Source organism: Salvelinus namaycush, chromosome 36 (genome assembly GCF_016432855.1).
Source record: "Salvelinus namaycush isolate Seneca chromosome 36, SaNama_1.0, whole genome shotgun sequence".
NCBI classification, from domain to species: Eukaryota; Metazoa; Chordata; class Actinopteri; order Salmoniformes; family Salmonidae; genus Salvelinus; species Salvelinus namaycush.
In genome coordinates, this window is record NC_052342.1 from 5,011,727 (window position 1) to 5,030,234 (window position 18,508).

General features: G+C 43.7%; 1 protein-coding gene across 1 annotated transcript in view; it reads left to right on the forward strand.

The window, feature by feature from the left end:
- Positions 1-18,508, forward strand: part of LOC120030208 (VPS10 domain-containing receptor SorCS2-like) — a 337,631-nt gene that overhangs the window by 274,243 nt on the left and 44,880 nt on the right. The window contains exons 4-6 of the mRNA XM_038975559.1: positions 11,607-11,771; positions 13,991-14,064; positions 16,034-16,098. Of these exons, the coding sequence (XP_038831487.1) occupies positions 11,607-11,771; positions 13,991-14,064; positions 16,034-16,098 (304 nt within the window). The remainder of the gene's footprint in view (positions 1-11,606; positions 11,772-13,990; positions 14,065-16,033; positions 16,099-18,508) is intronic.

An 18,508-nucleotide genomic window follows, 5' to 3' on the forward strand; every position in this document is an offset into this window, starting at 1 on the left:
CAACGCCACATGACAACAGCATGTGACTGGCAGAACAGGTGCTGTATGTGGAGGATGAGGGCTGCAGTAGGTATCTCATAGGGGAAGTGAGTCCTAAGAGGGTTTTTATAAATAAGCATCAACCAGTGGGTCTTGCGACAGGTATACAGAGATGACCAGTTTACAGAAGAGTATAGAGTGCAGTGATGTGTCCTATAAGGAGCATTGGTGGAAAATCTGATGGCCAAATGGTAAAGAACATCTAGCCACTCGAGAGCACCCTTACCTGCCGATCTATAAATTATGTCTCCTTAATCTAGCATGGGTAGGATGGTCCTCCGATCAGGGTTAGTTTAGCAGCTGAGGAGGGGAGTGATTACGATAGAGGAGAGAGACCAAGTCTAGATTTAACCTTAGCCTGCAGCTTTGATATGTACTGAGAGAAGGACAGTGTACCGTCTAGCCATACTCCCAAGTGCTTGTATGAGATATCTGCTCATTTGTTAAACCACATTTCAGGTCCGTTCGCTAACCTTCAGATGATTATGCCATTTTAATCAAATGCAATGTGTACTTTCAACTTTTCAAACTGGGATAAAGTGAGAACAATTAGCCCTTCATTTTGTACCAGCTATTCCACAAGTTCACTACAATAGAGAACTGGGCCATACAACATGCTTTGGTTTTTGTTTCGCAATCGTAGTTTTTACTGTTTACTTAAACAATATAGCACTGCAATTGAATTACATTTGACCAAAATATATATCATTTCACAATCATGAATAGATATACTGTACAGGAAATAGAAAAGGAAACATACTTTTCGTTTTTTGCAACGTGCTTTGATCGAATGCTATTAGTGACACTTACCGTATATTTTTTTAATGAATGGCTATGACTGTTTAGAAATGGTTGTTCTGACCAACTTGTAGTCTTTTGAAACACTTGTGAAAAAGTCAGATGTCACATTCATCATAACAAAATTAGACCCAAGTTTGAAATTGCCCAAAAACACACAGGAATTTGTATATAAACATCAAGTCATGACCTTGCAAAATTGTTCAAGGTAATATTATATGCCAATAAAAACACTGTACACCTGTTTCTTGCTTGTTTTACTGCGCTCTGTGAGGGAACGATTGTTTACCCACAAAACACGGCCCTGCGACGTCAATTGCGGTTTACAAGCCGTAGCCTCGTGTGTGTGAGGAATTCGCAATCTCCCTCCTTGATTTAGCCTATTCAGGATTAAGGATAATGAAAATACAATGCAAATGTGGATAAATCATTTTGCTGCCTCTCTGCTGCGTTTCCACACACACTAATTTGGTCTCAGCGGGGAATATTTGCTTTTGTGTGTGTGCCTTACTATTGAATGCCCTTTCTGCAAATAAATACATATTCGTAAAGGCAGGAAGTAAAATAGATGGTCAAGTTTACCAGACCTCCCGCTCGACCTAAGGGTTCATTGGCAGCCCGGATACAAATTGCCTGGAAAAGGTCTGGTTTTATCGAGTCCGGGGGAAGGCATTGGGAGGGGGTGACACACGGGGGGGGCACACAGGGTGACCCATGTCAAAAATGCTGCCAGCGACCCACCTGGCACTTATTGACTGACCCCTGTGTTCATGGAGCCGTCTGGAACTCTAGCCGCACGCACACACACACACACACACACACTAAAATATGGACACACACACTAAAATATGGACACACACACTAAAATATGGACACACGTACAGAGGCACACACACTAAAGCAAATCTCTCTCTGTATCTCCCCCACTCTCTCTCTCTCTAATTATCTATATATGTCTGTCTCTCTCATGCTGCTATTTCTCTCGATAGAAAGTCTACATCCATTGATCTTTTTTCACATTTTGTAGCGTTACAAAGTGGGATTGAAATAGATTTAATCGTGTTTTTTTTCTTCATTGATCTACGCAAAACACTCCATAATGTCAAAGTGAATTGTGAGTTTTATTTATTTATTATTATTAATACAAATGTAATAACTCAAATAAAGTCATTGCATAAGTGTTCACCAGCTTTGTTTAGGCAAGCCTAAATGAGTTCAATATTAAAAATTGACTTAACAAATCCCATAATAAGTTATATGGACTCACTCTGTGTGAAGTATTAGGGTTTGAAATGATTTTTTTAATGACTACCCCTTCGCCTGTCCCCCAACATCTGTAAGGTCACTCAGTCAATACTGAATTTCAAGCACAAATTCAACTACGAAGACCAGGGAGCTTTTTCAAAGCCTCATAAAGGAAAGCAGTGATTGGTCGATGGGTAACACTGACATATCAGACGTTGAATATATCTTTAAGCACTGTCAAGTTAATAATTATGCTGTGGATGATGCATTCAATCCCCCAGACACATCAAAGATACAGTCGTCCATCTGAATGAGCTGCAGGGTAGGAAGGAAACTGCTCAGAGACTTCACCATGAGGCCATTGGTGATTTTAAAACAGCTACGGAGTTCAATGGCTGTGATGGGAGAAAACTGAGGATGGATCAACAACATTGTAGTGACTCCACAATAATGACCTAAATGACAGAGTGGAAAGAAGAATACACATATACAGAATGTAAATATTCTAAAACATGCATGTGTATGCAACAAGGCACTAAAATAAAACAGCATAAAAAAAAACACAGCAAAGGAATACACTTTTTTGGCCTAAATGCAAAGCCTTATGTTTGGGGCAAATCCAGCGCTACACATCACTGAGTAACTGCCTCCTTTTTTTCAAGCATGGTGGCGCCTGCATCATGGTCTGCATCCACCACCGTGACATCAACAAAGACTGTTTTTCTTTTTCAGGATTAAAAGAAATGAGATTGAGCTAAGCACAAACAAAATCCTAAAGGAAAACCTGCTTCATTCTGCTTGACACCAGACACTGGGAGAGGAATTCACCTTCCAGTAGGACAATAAACTATAACGCAAAGCCAAATCTACACTGGAGCTGCTTACCAAGAAGACAGTGAATGTTCCTGAGTGGCAAAGTTAACGTTTAGACTTAAATCTGCTTAAACATTGCTGTCTAGCCGTGATCCCCAACAATGTGACAGAGCTCGAAGAATTCTGAAGAGAATAAATGGGCAAATATTGGACAATACAGGCGTGCAAAGCTCATTTGAGACTTACCCAAGAAGACTCACACCTGTAATCGCTGCTAAGGTGTTTATAACATGTATTGAGGGAGGGGGAATACTTATATAATCGAGCTATATTAGTGTTTTTCTTTTTCATTAATCCCCCCCCAAAATGATCTTCCACTTTGACATTATAGAGTATTTTGTGTAGATCAATCCCACTTTGTAACACTATAAAATGTGAAGAAATCCAAGAGAAGTATAGACCTGTAGGCACTGTAAAATATGTCTGTTTCCCTCCCTCTCTCTCATCTATATCTCTCCTTCCCCGTTTAGCTATGCAGGTATTCTGTTTCCCTTTTTGCAAGGTCACCGGCTGGGCTTACCTCTGTTCCTTCTCATCTCTCTCCCTCTCTCTTTTTAGGCAGGAACCTATTTGATTTCTCCTCCTGCAAGGTCAGAATGTGGGTTCTCTCTTTCTCTCGCTCTCTTTCGCTCTCTTGCTCTCTGTCCCTCCCTCCCTCCTTCTCTCTCTTTCTCTCTCAGTAGTTCCTCCACCACTGTCCTGCTAGCTGACTTCAGTGTAAGTGCTTGTGACAGGGGTAGGTTATGATGGCGCTGATTGCGCTCTTTGGCTTGACCCGGACAAATTGCCTGTGTGAGTGTCAGGTTCTGTGGCTGGAGGGCAGGAGAGCGGACCCAAGTCCTGCTCTGCTCTCTCAACCCCACCCTCCTCACTTGCTTCTCCTGTTCCTGTCCACTCCTTCACACTGTGTGGGTGATCCAGTGCACTCTGTTCTCCGTCGTAGAGATGTAACTAATCGCCGTTCGGCAGTCATCGATATCTTAAATACATTTGGCATTCTTGTTGCAGCAATGCCTATTCTAAGTCAGTTTATTCTCTCTGTCTGTGTTTTAAGTGTGTTATGGTTGAGAGAACCTGCTAAAGAGACATCATTTAGGGGTTTATGAGGACATTAGTCAGGTGGATCAATGCACGCAGTATGGACACACACACACACGTAAACACACAGAGACACATGCACACGCAAACACACACAAACTCCCGCATGCACTAGCTCTGCAGCGAGGGATCCACACAGATGAACACACTCTTAACTCGCTGTGATTACATCTGAAATAATTCCTCAGTGGTCTCTCTCTCTCTCTCTCTCTCTCTCTCTCTCTCTCTCTCTCTCTCTCTCTCTCTCTCTCTCTTTCTCTCTCTTTCTCTCTCTTTCTCTCTCTCTCTCTATCTATCCACCTCTCCCTTTCTCTCTGTCTGTCTCTCTCTCTCTCTGCATCATGCACAACGTGAAGGTAACAGAAAAAGGAGAGGGGCGTGCCAGAGCGTGTTTGAAAAACTCCTTCATCTCCTAATGGGAGAGGGGGTAGAGGGAGAGATTGAGAGACAGAGAAAGAGAGGGGAAGAGAGAGAGAAAGGGGGGGGGTTGTGGAATGAGAGAGAGGCAGAGCGAGGAATCTCAGAGACAGATAGCGCTGGGGATGGAGATAGGATCAGAAGGACAGAGAGAAAATCTGAGACTGACAGAACCTCAAATAGCCACAGGATAGTTAGATATGTCAAAGAGAGAGGGAAAGGCAGAGCATAAGAGAGAGAGAGAGAGAGTTAGAGGAGAGTGAGAGAGGAAGTCAGACAGAAATGGAAAGAGGGAGTTGGAGGAGGAGACACACAGTAACAGACAGAATGATAGGGAGTTGGAGGAGACATATGAGCGAGTGGGAGTTAAAGTGCACATCGTTGTCAATCTGATGTTGGGCACGATAAGCACTGTTCTTGGCACCAGCAGGCATTGAGGCGGAATCTAGGGCACAAGCCGTTACCATAGAGTGGGCCCCACTCACCACTCCTCCTCATCCCTCTACTTGGCAAGACAGAATCCGGAAACACTCTCTCTCTCTCTCTCTCTCTCTCTCTCTCTCTCTCTCTCTCTCTCTCTCTCTCTCTCTCTCTCTCTCTCTCTCTCTCTCTCTCTCTCTCTCTCTCTCTCTCTCTCTCTCTCTCTCTCTCTCTCTCTCTCTCTCTCTCTCTCTCTCTCTCTCTCTCTCTCTCTCTCTCTCTCTCTCTCTCTCTCTCTCTCTCTCTCTCTCTCTCTCTTTCTTTCTTGTAATGACAATGGTAAAGATTAGTTCTTCAGTAGCCATGGAGCAGAGCCAAGATGGAGCCCCAGAGCCGCCGAGCCGTGTCCTGCCAGTCGCCACCGATGTAGTACAAATGCACCTGCCTCTTTGGAAACTAATATCCATAATGTACGGAGCCATGGTTAATGCATTAGGAATGTAGCTGTGGGTAGTAGATGCTCTCAGGACCCTTTTCTCTCTCGCTTCCTGACACCTCTAACACCTCTAGTACTACTCTGTATTGGGGCTCTCACACCTTTACCTGGTCTAACGTGTGTCGTTTATCACCTAGCCTGCTCCCTGGACAGCTAACACACTTTTGAGTGGTGTGCGCTTGGGCGGGGTCTGTCGGTGCGTGACGTGTGGACATAGCTGCGTGTGTTCATGACATGATTTGAGTGTTTATGGGTCTGGATTAGAGGTCGACCGATTATGATTTTTCAATGCCGATACCGATACCGATTATTGGAGGACAAAAAAGCCGATACCGATTAATCGGCCGATTTATAAAGAAAAAAAAATAATTTAAAATATATATATCATACACACACACACATTTTTGTACTAATGACAATTGCAACAATACTGAATGAACAATGAACACTTTTATTTTAACTTAATATAATACATAAATACACACACGCACAGAGCTCTGAAGTGACAATGATACTGAAGAGTCTGCTTAGGAGACAAATACTCTCAACTGATTGAATAAAAATAGAGTTTAAGTTACCTGTGATGAATGTTGAAAACAAAAACTTTAATTTCTATATGCAGGAAATCCTATTTTAATAATGGGCATGGTAAGAATTGACAACCAAAGTGCCAAAGTGAATTCACCAAAGTGAATTGACAAACCAATCTGAAAAGCGGTTCCTTCATTTATTCCATAGGATATTTTTAGATTCACTTAAAATAAGGTCTGTGTTTCGTGTAGGCTTACATCACCGTGCCAATTTTATAACGGTGTAGATATCCATAGGACAAGGTAACTCTGATCAATATTGGCTAAATATAAGCGAAGATTTAAAAAATTGTAGAGTGGATTTATGAAAATATGTTGACAAACGTTACCTTATCCTAGTGAGATTTACACGGGTATCAAAACGTCGAGGCGGTTTAAGCCTGCACGAAACACAGACCTTATTTGAAGTAGATCAAGACATTCTCTATGGAAGACATGAACGGTAAAATAACGAAGGAACCCCTTTCAAATTCAGCCGCAAGTTATTACAGGAATTATAACGCGTCGACTATTTCTCTCTAAACCATATACCTTTGACTAATCCGGAAACTATCACCTCGAAAACAAAACGTTTATTCCGTTCCGTATTTTATCTAACGGGTGGCATCCATGAGTCTAAATATTCCTGTTACATTGCACAACCTTCAATGTTGTCATAATTACGTAAAGTTCTGGCAAATTAGTTCGCAAAGAGCCAGGCGGCCCAAACTGTTGCATATACCCTGACTCTGCGTGCAATGAACGCAAGAGAAATTACACAATTTCACCTGGTTAATATTGCCTGCTAACCTGGATTTCTTTTAGCTAAATATGCAGGTTTAAAAATAAATACTTGTGTATTGATTTTAAGAAAGGCATTGATGTTTATGGTTAAGTACACATTGGAGCAATGACAGTCATTGATTGATTGTTTTTTATAAGATAAGTTTAATGCTAGCTAGCAACTTACCTTAGCTTACTGCATTCGCTAACAGGCAGGCTCCTCGTGGAGTGCAATGTAATCAATGCAAGATTGGATCCCCCGAGCTGACAAGGTTAAAAATCTGTCGTTCTGCCCCGTCATTGAAAATAAGAATGTGTTCTTAACTGACTTGCCTAGTTAAATAAAGATTAAATAAAGGTGTAAAAAAAAAAAAAAAAAACAGCAAATCGGCGCCCAAAAATACCGATTTCCGATTGTTATGAAAACTTGAAATCGGCCCTTGAACTTGAAGTCGACCTCTAGTCTGGATATACAGAGTTCCTCCTGGAGACATTCCTTTTTTGGGGGGGGCAGAAAATGGGTCTCAACTGTATTAATTTGTTTTGTGTACTTTCGCAGAATGTCGTGTACGTTCTCATAAGGTCACGAACGTTCGCATAATGCCGTGTACTTTCGCATAATGTTGTGTACTTTCTCATAGTGCCGTGTACTTTCTCATAGTGTTGTGTACTTTCTCATGGTGTCGTGTACTTCCTCAGAGTGTCGTGTACTTTCTCATAGTGCTGTGTACTTTCTCATAATGTTGTGTACTTTCTCATAGTGCCGTGTACTTTCTCATAGTGTTGTGTACTTTCTCATAGTGTCGTGTACTTTCTCATAGTGTCGTGTACTTTCTCATAGTGCCGTGTACTTTCTCATAGCGCCGTGTACTTTCTCATAGTGTTGTGTACTTTCTCAGAGTGTCGTGTACTTTCTCAGAGTGTCGTGTACTTTCTCAGAGTGTCGTGTACTTTCTCAGAGTGTCGTGTACTTTCTCATAGTGCCGTGTACTTTCTCATAGCGTCGTGTACTTTCTCAGGGTCGTGTACTTTCTCAGGGTCGTGTACTTTCTCAGAGTGTCGTGTACTTTCTCAGAGTGTCGCGTACTTTCTCATATTGTTGTGTACTTTCTCATAGTGCCGTGTACTTTCTCATAGTGTTGTGTACTTTCTCATAGTGCCGTGTACTTTCTCATAGTGCCGTGTACTTTCTCATAGCGCCGTGTACTTTCTCATAGCGCCGTGTACTTTCTCATAGCGCCGTGTACTTTCTCATCGTGTCGTGTACTTTCACATAATGCTGTGTACTTTCGCATAATGCCGTATACTTTCTCATAGTGCCGTATACTTTCTCATAGTGTTGTGTACTTTCTCATAGTGCCGTGTACTTTCTCATAGTGCCGTGTACTTTCTCATAGTGCCGTGTACTTTCTCATAGTGCCGTGTACTTTCTCATAGTGCCGTGCACCTTCTCATAGCGCTGTGTACTTTCTCATAGCGCTGTGTACTTTATCATAGCGCCGTGTACTTTCTCATAGCACTGTGTACTTTCTCATAGTGCCGTGTACTTTCTCATAGCGCCGTGTACTTTCTCATAGCTAGTCCTGGGGAGATATTAATAATGTCATGTCAATATACTCCTGTTCCCCCAGGCGATCCTTACAACAGCCACTATTCTCCAGTTTGTTCACAGCATAACACGGCTCACCACTCACCTATTGCACAGGCCCTGCTTTCACTGAAAATCAACACTGCCAATTTGCATATGTAATTGGGTGGAAAGCAATTGGGCTGGAGCTACGTTTATAGAATGGCAACGGAGAATCACTAACCGAAGGATTCTGTGTTTTTCCTCGGCTCAGGCAGATGGGAGACGTTTACAGATTCGACTAAAAAACTGCACTCACGTGACTCCAAAGGGATGACTGTTATTGTGGTGCATCGGCATCAGTCTGCAGCCTGGTAGAGATGTTGTATGTGTGTGTGTGTGTGTGTTACTGTGCAACTGGTCGAGCAGGGACAGTAAGTGTAAGGTTCCTTTGACAAGTCTTCATTTCGTTTACTGGGTTCTAGGAGACAGACAAAGAGTCAGACTGTTCTTGTGTGACGAATTACATCTGTGATACAGGCCTGTGTGTGTGTGTGTGTGTGTGTGTGTGTGTGTGTGTGTGTGTGTGTGTGTGTGTGTGTGTGTGTGTGTGTGTGTGTGTGTGTGTGTGTGTGTGTGTGTGTGTGTGTGTGTGTGTGTGTGTCATGGTGCCTTACCGTGGTGCCACTGTGAGGGGGACTTTTGTTTACCCAGGAAAGTATACCCAAGGCATTAGCATCTCTTAATCCCTCCAAATGGCAGTGTTATGTCCTCGAGCCACTGAGATCTGTCCCACAACCGTCTATCAAACCATTTCCCGTCCCCTTACACACAACATGTATCTTTATAGATAGATAAAACGTGCCGTACTCGTATATACCTGAGCAGATGCGTTTTATAAGTGATTATATGACCTAATACACATCGATCCGGGCGGAAGTGACTTTCAATGTTGTTGTTTACTTCTTTAAGTCCACAGGGCAGATTAAGCGTGATCACTGATGGCAACTCAAAGTCGAACAGAAGCTGGTAATAGTGAACGAGGATTGCTTTGTCTCTTTTTCTTACCCACAAGAGAGTGACTGTTGTTTGAGGCCTATGGACACAGAGTACTAACAGTACTGCCATTTCTATGGTATTCCTATTAACATAACTCCCCCAGTGTATCATACACCCACTATGCCGTCTCAAGTGTAGACACAGGAAGTTTTGGGAGCGCTTTTATCTGCGGCACACAATAGGAGCTCTGTACTGAGTGAGCGCGAGTTATGAATTGGAAGAAACCGTTTTGAGCGACGGTTGTGGTGAAAAGCTTCTGAGCCGGAGAGTCTGAACTCCCAGTACAGGAGCACTATTGTAGTTCCTCTGTCCTAGTACTGACTTCTCGAAGTTCGTGGCTTAGTCGCTGTTGTCGTGAGTGAAGTCGGGGAGAAGGACCGAGTTTTTGAGGTTTAACTTCACTTCCTCTTGTTTGGTTGCTTTTACAAGAGGTTGGGTGTTCTGTCGGCTTGACAACAGCACCATTCATAGTGTGTCAGCGTCACCGCAACACCAGTAGGTTATGAATGGGATAGAAGGCAGCCAGGGGTAGCCTATACTGTTCTTTGATGCCACTTCCTAATCCAATAATAATAGCTTGGGCGACGCTATTTCAGGCAGTCTGGAAGGTTATTTGGTCACGGTTGTTTATCTGATCCAAACTGAGGATGTTGTGGCGTTCAGTTTCTACTTTTGCTACTTTTAGTACGCTTTGTTGCTTATCTAAAATGTCAAATCCGTAAGCTGTTGTTATAAAGGGGAGATCAGAGAGGGTCAGAACCCGGCTTTGGTTAAGGTGTGTGACGTCAGAACGGTCCTCTCATAGTGGCCATCGGGTCAAGCTGGGTGAGTTCTGTTTAACCAAGAGGTCTTGGAATAGGCGGACATTTTGATGGATGCGTCCCCCAGGGAAAGCAGGGCAAGGTGGGAACACACACACACAACAAAGTACGTCTCTTGGCCTTTGAGATTCCTAGATACTTCTCCTCCACTCCATTTTTTCTGCTGTCTATCCCCTCCATCTCTCCGTCCTTCCTCAGTTCCTTCCATCTCTGTGAACGAAAGAGAAGTGTCTCTCCTCTCCGTGGGCAGTGTGGCAGCTGTCTGCAGGCAGAACAAACAGCCAGGCGAGGAGTTGCTAATTGACCGTGGCGATCCACAGAAGGCTGCTTAGACCCGGCTCGCTCAACCCTTACACGCGTGCATGCGCACCCCCACACAGCACACAAACACACAGCCCAGATTGGGGAGCCAGTGCGATGCAGAACGGAGCGCCCTAAGGAATGTTATTATAATTTTGGGGGTATTTTACCCCCTTTTTCTCACGAAATGTCATGATATCCAATAGCAATCTTGTCTCATCGCTGCAACTCCCCAACGGGCTCGGGAAGGCGAAGGTTGAGTCATGCGTCCTCCGAAACATGACCCACCAAACCGTGCTTCTTAACACCCGCCCGCTTAACCCAGAAGCCAGCTGCACCAATGTGTTGGAGGAAACACTGTTCAACCGACGACCGAAGTCAGCCTACAGGCGCCCGGCTGACCACAAGAGCACTATGAGCCAAGTAAAGCCCACCCGGCCAAACCTTCCCCTAACCCGGGAAGACGCTGGGCCAATTGTGACACAGCCTGGGATCAAACCCAGGTCTGTAGTGATGCCTCAAGCCTTAGACTGCTGCACCACTCGGGAGGCACTAAGTAATGCTTAATTGCAGGCATGAGGGGCATAGCAATAGTGAGAGGAAGAGAGAGGAAGTAGGCTAGCTTGTGCAATTAAATGGCCCAAATTCAGTGTATATGCTAAATGTAGATTTTTAACATTTTTCCCATCTTGCCCCGCATTGGACTGTTCCCCCATGTCTGATTATTGCAGATGACAGAATCTTGAGCGATCTGATTGGATAAAACGTTTGTGGTTTACCTCTGTGTGTCCAACACTTAATGATGATTGGTGAGATGGTAAGCTCGGAGTTCCCCCATTTAATGTGTCCCTGTTATGAGCTATAAAAGGGAATATTAGATCATCAATATGGTGTCGCCACGGAGTAAGCCTTGAGAATGGCCCTGGTTGGAAACATGGCGTGCGTGGGTGCATGCGTCTCTCTACACGTACCACACGTACCATAAAACTGCTGGCAGGGCTTCCGTCGCATTTCAACCCCATAAACCCAATTCAAACATTACCACATTAACATTACCCTATACAGTATAACCTTATCCTTGTCTCCCTTCTAACCTCAGACCTCTGACCCCTCTCTGTCAGGTGATCCTGGTGAGCTCGTCCATTAACGAGCGTGACCAGATGCTGTTCATTAGTACAGACGAGGGCTCCTCGTTCCAGCGACAGCCCCTCTCCTTCACCGCGGAGACCCTCCTCTTCCACCCCAAGGAGGAGGACAAGGTGCTAGCTTACTGCAAGGAGGGAAAGGTGGGTCAATGTCATAATCAGAGATAATTGTGCTTATGTGGGGATATCTATTTCATGTTCATAGCATTTCTATCAGTTCACAATTAACAGAAATATATGTTGTAAATATGCTAAAATACCAAAAATCGCTTTGAGCAGGGAACTTGTTTTGGACAGATATACTTTAACTTTAAAGTGCTACTTAATTCACAGCTAGGATAGCCTTGCCCTAGCAAACGTAGTGTGTAGTGTGTGGTGTTGTGTGGCGTAGGTAGCCTAGCGGAAAGAGCATTGGGCCAGTAACTGAAAGGATGCTAGTTCGAATCCCCGAGCCGACAAAGTGAAAAAAACTGCCAATGTCCCCTTGAGCAAGGCACTTAACCCTATTTGCTCCAGGGTCGCTGTTGTTAATGGCTTGCCGGGACCTTAGTCTCCAAGGGTGTCTCAGGGGCAGTTGGGGTATGCAAAATACACATTTCCATTTCACCCATGCTGTATAAAAATGTGTGAAACATGACAAAAATCTACTTCATGTTGTTTTATTCAGCATGGTTGTAATGACATAGCCTACAGTGTAGCGAATACTGAGTAGAAGTGTGTTGATTTGACCAACCATATGTACAGTCAAAAAAATGCCCTTAGACACAGATCTCTGTAGGGATCAGCTTACCTTCCCCAGATACCAACCATTTTTAAATCCAGAACCATTAGGGTAGTAAAACACAATACTGACCGTAGATCAGTGTCGAGGGACAGTTCTGCATCACGTTCTGCATCTACGATCTGTTCTCAGATAACTCACAGTCACAGTAGCAACAGCATATGGAGGGACCTCCACTTTAATCATTTACAGTTAATTAAACAGGAAATTCAATTAGGTTTTAATCTGTTCCATATGGCCAGGCTACAGATGGAGAGTAAAAAGTCATTTAACAGTACAAAAAATCATTTAGCGGAAGAAAGAGATGGGAGGCCTACGGTGGCCCCCCTCTCCTCCAACCGCCTGTTAGAATCCATATATTTGAAAGGGAAAGATGATTGGTGAAATAGTGCCCCTTGCGATTGGTTATTCTTTGGAGATGTTGCTGTGGTCAGGTTAGATTTACCTTGGTTCAGCCAATCCGGTTTTATTACGTGTGATTTTATCGATTAAATTGGCCTTTCTGGATTTCAGTGAGAGATTCAGTGTTTGTTAAGGTTTGTTGTCTTCTGCTAAAGTGTGTATGCACTTACAATACCCTATGTGCGTGTCAGTGGAGGCTGCTGAGGGGAGAACGGATCATAATATTGGCTGGAACGGAGGCAATGGAATGGTATCAAACCATGTGTTTGATGTATTTGATGCCACTCCATCTTTTCCGCTCCAGCCACTAGTGTGTGTGTGTGTGTGTGTGTGTGTGTGTGTGTGTGTGTGTGTGTGTGTGTGTGTGTGTGTGTGTGTGTGTGTGTGTGTGTGGCAGTAAGGGAATGTGTACAGGCTTGCTGGTGAAACCTTTTTTGTGCTGTTTATGTCTGCTGGGATACCTGGTGAGAAAATCAATACATATTCATTATTAAGCCGATCAATTGTACACATGCACACACAACCACACACACACACACACACACACACACACACACACACACGGAATAACCAACTAAGATTAATAGAGGTTAGCCTGAGGTAGGTGAACCGTGAAATTCTCTTGCTTGACTAACTGGACCGGATGTTCTTCAACACAATTGACTACACACTGAGGGATGTTCTTCAACACAATTGACTACACACTGAGGGATGTTCTTCAACACAATTGACTACACACTGAGGGATGTTCTTCAACACAATTGACTACACACTGAGGGATGTTCTTCAACACAATTGACTACACACTGAGGGATGTTCTTCAACACAATTGACTACACACTGAGGGATGTTCTTCAACACAATTGACTACACACTGAGGGATGTTCTTCAACACAATTTACTACACACTGAGGGATGTTCTTCAACACAATTGACTACACACTGAGGGATGTTCTTCAACACAATTTACTACACACTGAGGGATGTTCTGACACCATAAAATCACCAATACTGACATGAAAAGCTATGACAATCATCCATTTCACCTCTTTATCCTGTTTTGTCGGGCATTTACGGTTTTCTTTTCACATCAATTTATGACATAAGCCACGACTTTGTTGTAAAGAACCTTGGTGTAAATTCATTGTTTGATAGTTTGATTGTTTTCTATTCAAAGCTCTATGTGTCCACGGATTTGGGCCGGAAGTGGACTCTAATGCAGGAACGAGTGACCAAGGACAGGATATATTGGTCAGTGATTTTCTATTCCTGTTACAGTATGTCTCCCCCTTGCTTTACAGTACTGTAACTCTGGCCTTTACGTTGTCACACCCTCACTCACAAAATATAGCTGTGATCAACTCACGGGTTAGAGAGAGTTTTTCACTTTGAGGTTTATCTCCTCACTCCTTCTGTATCCTCCCTCTCTCTCTCTCTCTCTCCCTCCCTCGCTCCTGTTCTGAGTGTACCCAGAAGGTCATAGAGACAGTTCCTGCCTGCTTGCTGCTCTCGCCTCTCAGAAATGATATTTGTTCCCGTTGGTTCCAGATCAGTGGTTGTAAAGCCAGTAGTGTTGAGACCTGGACAGGCCTGAGTTATCAGCTGGTTCCAGATCAGTGGTTGTAAAGCCAGTAGTGTTGAGACCTGGACAGGCCTGAGTTATCAGCTGGTTCCAGATCAGTGGTTGTAAAGCCAGTAGTGTTGAGACCTGGACAGGCCTGAGTTATCAGCTGGTTCCAGATCAGTGGTTGTAAAGCCATTAGTGTTGAGACCTGGACATTTGTCCATCCCTAACACCAAATCATCCCCAGCACATCTTACTGTATGAGGATAGATAGGGTAGTTCTAAAGTCTGTTTTGCTTCAAGCTGATATTTGTGGCTAATATCTGATCTAGGATCAGATTACCCAACACAAATCGGACCTTAGCCCACTATCAGTTGAGATGTAAAACTGATCCCAGATCTGGGTATAGAGGCAATTTCCTTACACTTTACAATGCATTGCATTTCACATATGGATACCATTACAAAGGCATTATAAAACCTTTTTTTATGATGTATGTATTGGCACTAGCTGTAGGAAATGAGAGATCAAAAGATTACGTACCATATACGTAATCCAAGCACCACATTTGTATCCCTAACCACTGACTACTAATAAAATATCACCACATATACTTTGCTTTGGCCAGTGACTCCCCAAACAGTATAATAGCGAGTATGTAATGAGACGTAAAATACTAACAGAGACACAGGAGTGATATGCCTCGGGAGTTTTTCCTAGTCAAGTCATATGGTCAAGCAAAACATTTCTCTCTTACTAGAACACATTAAGACCAGGAGTTTTTTCTGACCACATGACCTGACCAAGAAAAACTCTTGGCCCTGAAAAATCCTCTCAAAGCATCAATGCTTTCCGAATTGCCAGAATTAGCTAATTGTTGGGGCTGGAATAGCTTTATCCTCACTGCGTGGCCTACTGCTCCTAAAAGAGCGGAAGAGAAGAGTGGTCTGGGATCCTTATAAATCAGGAACACTTTAAAGAGCCAGTCAGCTTCTATCTGGCAGGGTGGTCCGTCCGACAAGATGGACGCCAGACACTAGTGCTTTGTACCACTCTGTTTCTCTAAGACATTCAGAGTTGGGTTTAGAGGTATTTCAACTATTTATCTTGTGTAAAGCATTGCTGGCTAGTGGCTATCCCATGACATAGAACAGATGTGAATTGGTTATGGGTGGTGAAATGGTGGCTTGTATGCTGCTCGAGGCCAAGAGCAGACAGGAAACACTACTCAGAGAATGACACAGTGTGTGAGTAGAATACGGACGTGAGGAAAAAAGTGAAATTGAACGCGACCTTTTTCAGAAGGAGTTTTGTTCACTCTATTTCTCCCTTCCTCCTTTCCTCTTCCCCACCCCCTTCATTCTCTCCCTCTCTTCCCCAGCTTGCTAATTGCCCATAAAGCCTCTTTATAGGGAGCGTAATGGAGGTTTTATATCTCACCTATATCTTTATAGAGCTGGGGAGATTTCACAGACTTCCCTGCCGACTTCTAATCAGATTCACTTTACTGGAGGACAGAGAGAAAGTGACGAAATGAAGAGGGAGGGAGCAGAGAGAGAGAGAGAGAGAGAGGAAGCAAAGGAGGTTAAGTGCACGACAGGTTTGGTTATGTTTTTCCCAAATGCCAACTTTAATACTAACCTCCTCTGTTTCAGGTCTGTGGCTGGCGTAGATGTGGACCCTGACTTGGTGCATATGGAGATGCAGGACACAAGTGGAGGTATGATGCTCTTCTTTCAGTGTGCATGCATGTATGTATGGATTCTGTGAGCTACATCTTTGCCCTCTTTCTCACCCACGAAATGAGATTCTACTAGAATCCCCTAAACACACATTGCTACCCTCAACTACAAGTCTCTCACGCTATTCCTCTCCCTTGAAGGCAAGTCTGTCTGTTCAACGTTCAACTCCTCATTCAACTCCCACAGGCACCAGGATTATCATATCATTATAGGATATTATCATTATATTATATTACCATGGATTATCATATCATCAGCCAGCCAGGTTAGCTCTGCATGACCCACCAAGGGGAATAGGTGTGTGTAGTGTGGGGGGTGGGGATGGTTGTGTGTGTGTGTGTGTGTGTGTGTGTGTGTGTGTGTGTGTGTGTGTGTGTGTGTGTGTGTGTGTGTGTGTGTGTGTGTGTGTGTGTGTGCGCTCGCACGTGTGAATGCGTGTGCTTGTGTTTGTGCCCGTGTGTACACATTTGTGTGTGTCTGCATGCCTATGTCAGAATGTACAGTACCAGTCAAAATTTGGGACGTAGGTACATTCTTTCTTTTTACTATTTTCTACATTGTATAATAATAGTGAAGACATGAAAACTATGAAATAACACATATGGAATCATGTAGTAACCAAAAAAGTGTCAAATGAATCAAGATATGTTTTATATTTGATATTCTTCAATGTAGCCACGCTTTGGCTTGATGACAGCTTTGCACACTCATGGCACTCTCAACCAGCTTCACCTGGAATGCTTTTCCAACAGTCTTGATGGAGTTCCCACATATGCTGAGCACTTGTTGGCTGCTTTTCCTTCACTCTGGGTCCAACTCCTGACAACTACCTACTGATCCTCGACTTCGGTGATGTCATCTATAAAATAGCCTCCAACACTCTACTCAACAAACTGGATGCAGTCTATCACAGTGCCATCAGTTTTGTCACCAAAGCCCCATACACTACCTACCACTGCGACCTGCACACTCTCGTTGGTTGGCCCTCGCTTCATACTCGTCGCCAAACCCACTGGCTACAGGTTATCTACAAGTCTCTGCTAGGTAAAGCCCCGCCTTATCTCAGCTCACTGGTGACCATAGCAGCACCCACTCGTAGCACACGCTCCAGCAGATATATCTCACTGGTCACCCCCAAAGCCAATTCCTCCTTTTGCCGCCTTTCCTTCCAGTTCTCTGCTGCCAATGACTGGAACGAACTGCAAAAATCACTGAAGCTGGAGACTCATCTCCCTCACTAGCTTTAAGCACCAGCTGTCAGAGCAGCTCACAGATCACTGCACCTGTACATAGCCCATCTGTAAACAGCCTATCTATCTACCTCATCCCCATACTGTGTTTATTTATTTATCTTGCTCCTTTGCACCCCAGTATCTCTACTTGCACATTCATCTTCTGCACATCTACCATTCCAGTGTCTAATTGCTATATTGTAATTACTTCGCCACCATGGACTATTTATTGCCTTAACTCCCTTATCTTACCTCATTTGCACTCACTGTATATAGACTTTTTGTTTTCTTTTTTCTACTGTATTATTGACTGTATGTTTGTTTCTTCCATGTGTAACTCTGTGTTGTTGTATGTGTCGAATTGCTATGCTTTATCTTGACCAGGTCGCAGTTGCAAATGAGAACTTGTTCTCAACTAGCCTACCTGGTTAAATAAAGGTTAAATAAATTTAAAAAATTAACTCATCCCATGATTGTGGAGGCCAGGTCATCTGATGCATCACTCTCCTTCTTGGTCAAATAACCCTTACAAAGCCTGGAGGTGTGTTGAGTCATTGTCCTGTTGAAAACAAATGATAGTCCCACTAAGCACAAACCAGATGGGATGGTGTATCGCTGCAGAATGCTGTGCTAGCCATGCTGGTTAAGTGTGCCTTGAATTCTAAATAAATCACAGACAGTGTCACCAGCAAAGCACCCCCACACCATCACACCTCCTCCTCCATGCTTCACGGTGGGAACCACACATGTGGAGATCATCCGTTCACCTACTCTGCATCTCACAAAGACACGGCGGTTGGAACCAAAAATCTCAAATTTGGACTCATCAGACCAAAGGACAGATTTCCACCGGTCTAATGTCCATTGCTCGTGTTTCTTGGCCCTAGCAAGTCTCTTCTTCTTATTGGTGTCCTATAGTAATGGTTTATTTGCAGCAATTTGACCATGAAGGTCTGATTCACGCAGTCTCCTCTGAACAGTTGATGTTGAGATGTGTCTGTTACTTGAACTCTGTGAAGCATTTATTTGGGCTGCAATCTGAGGTGCAGTTAACTCCAGTGAATTTATCCTCTGCAGCCGAGGTAACTCTGGGTCTTCCTTTCCTGTGGCGGTCCTCATGAGAGCCAGTTTCATCATAGCGCTTGATGGTTTTTGC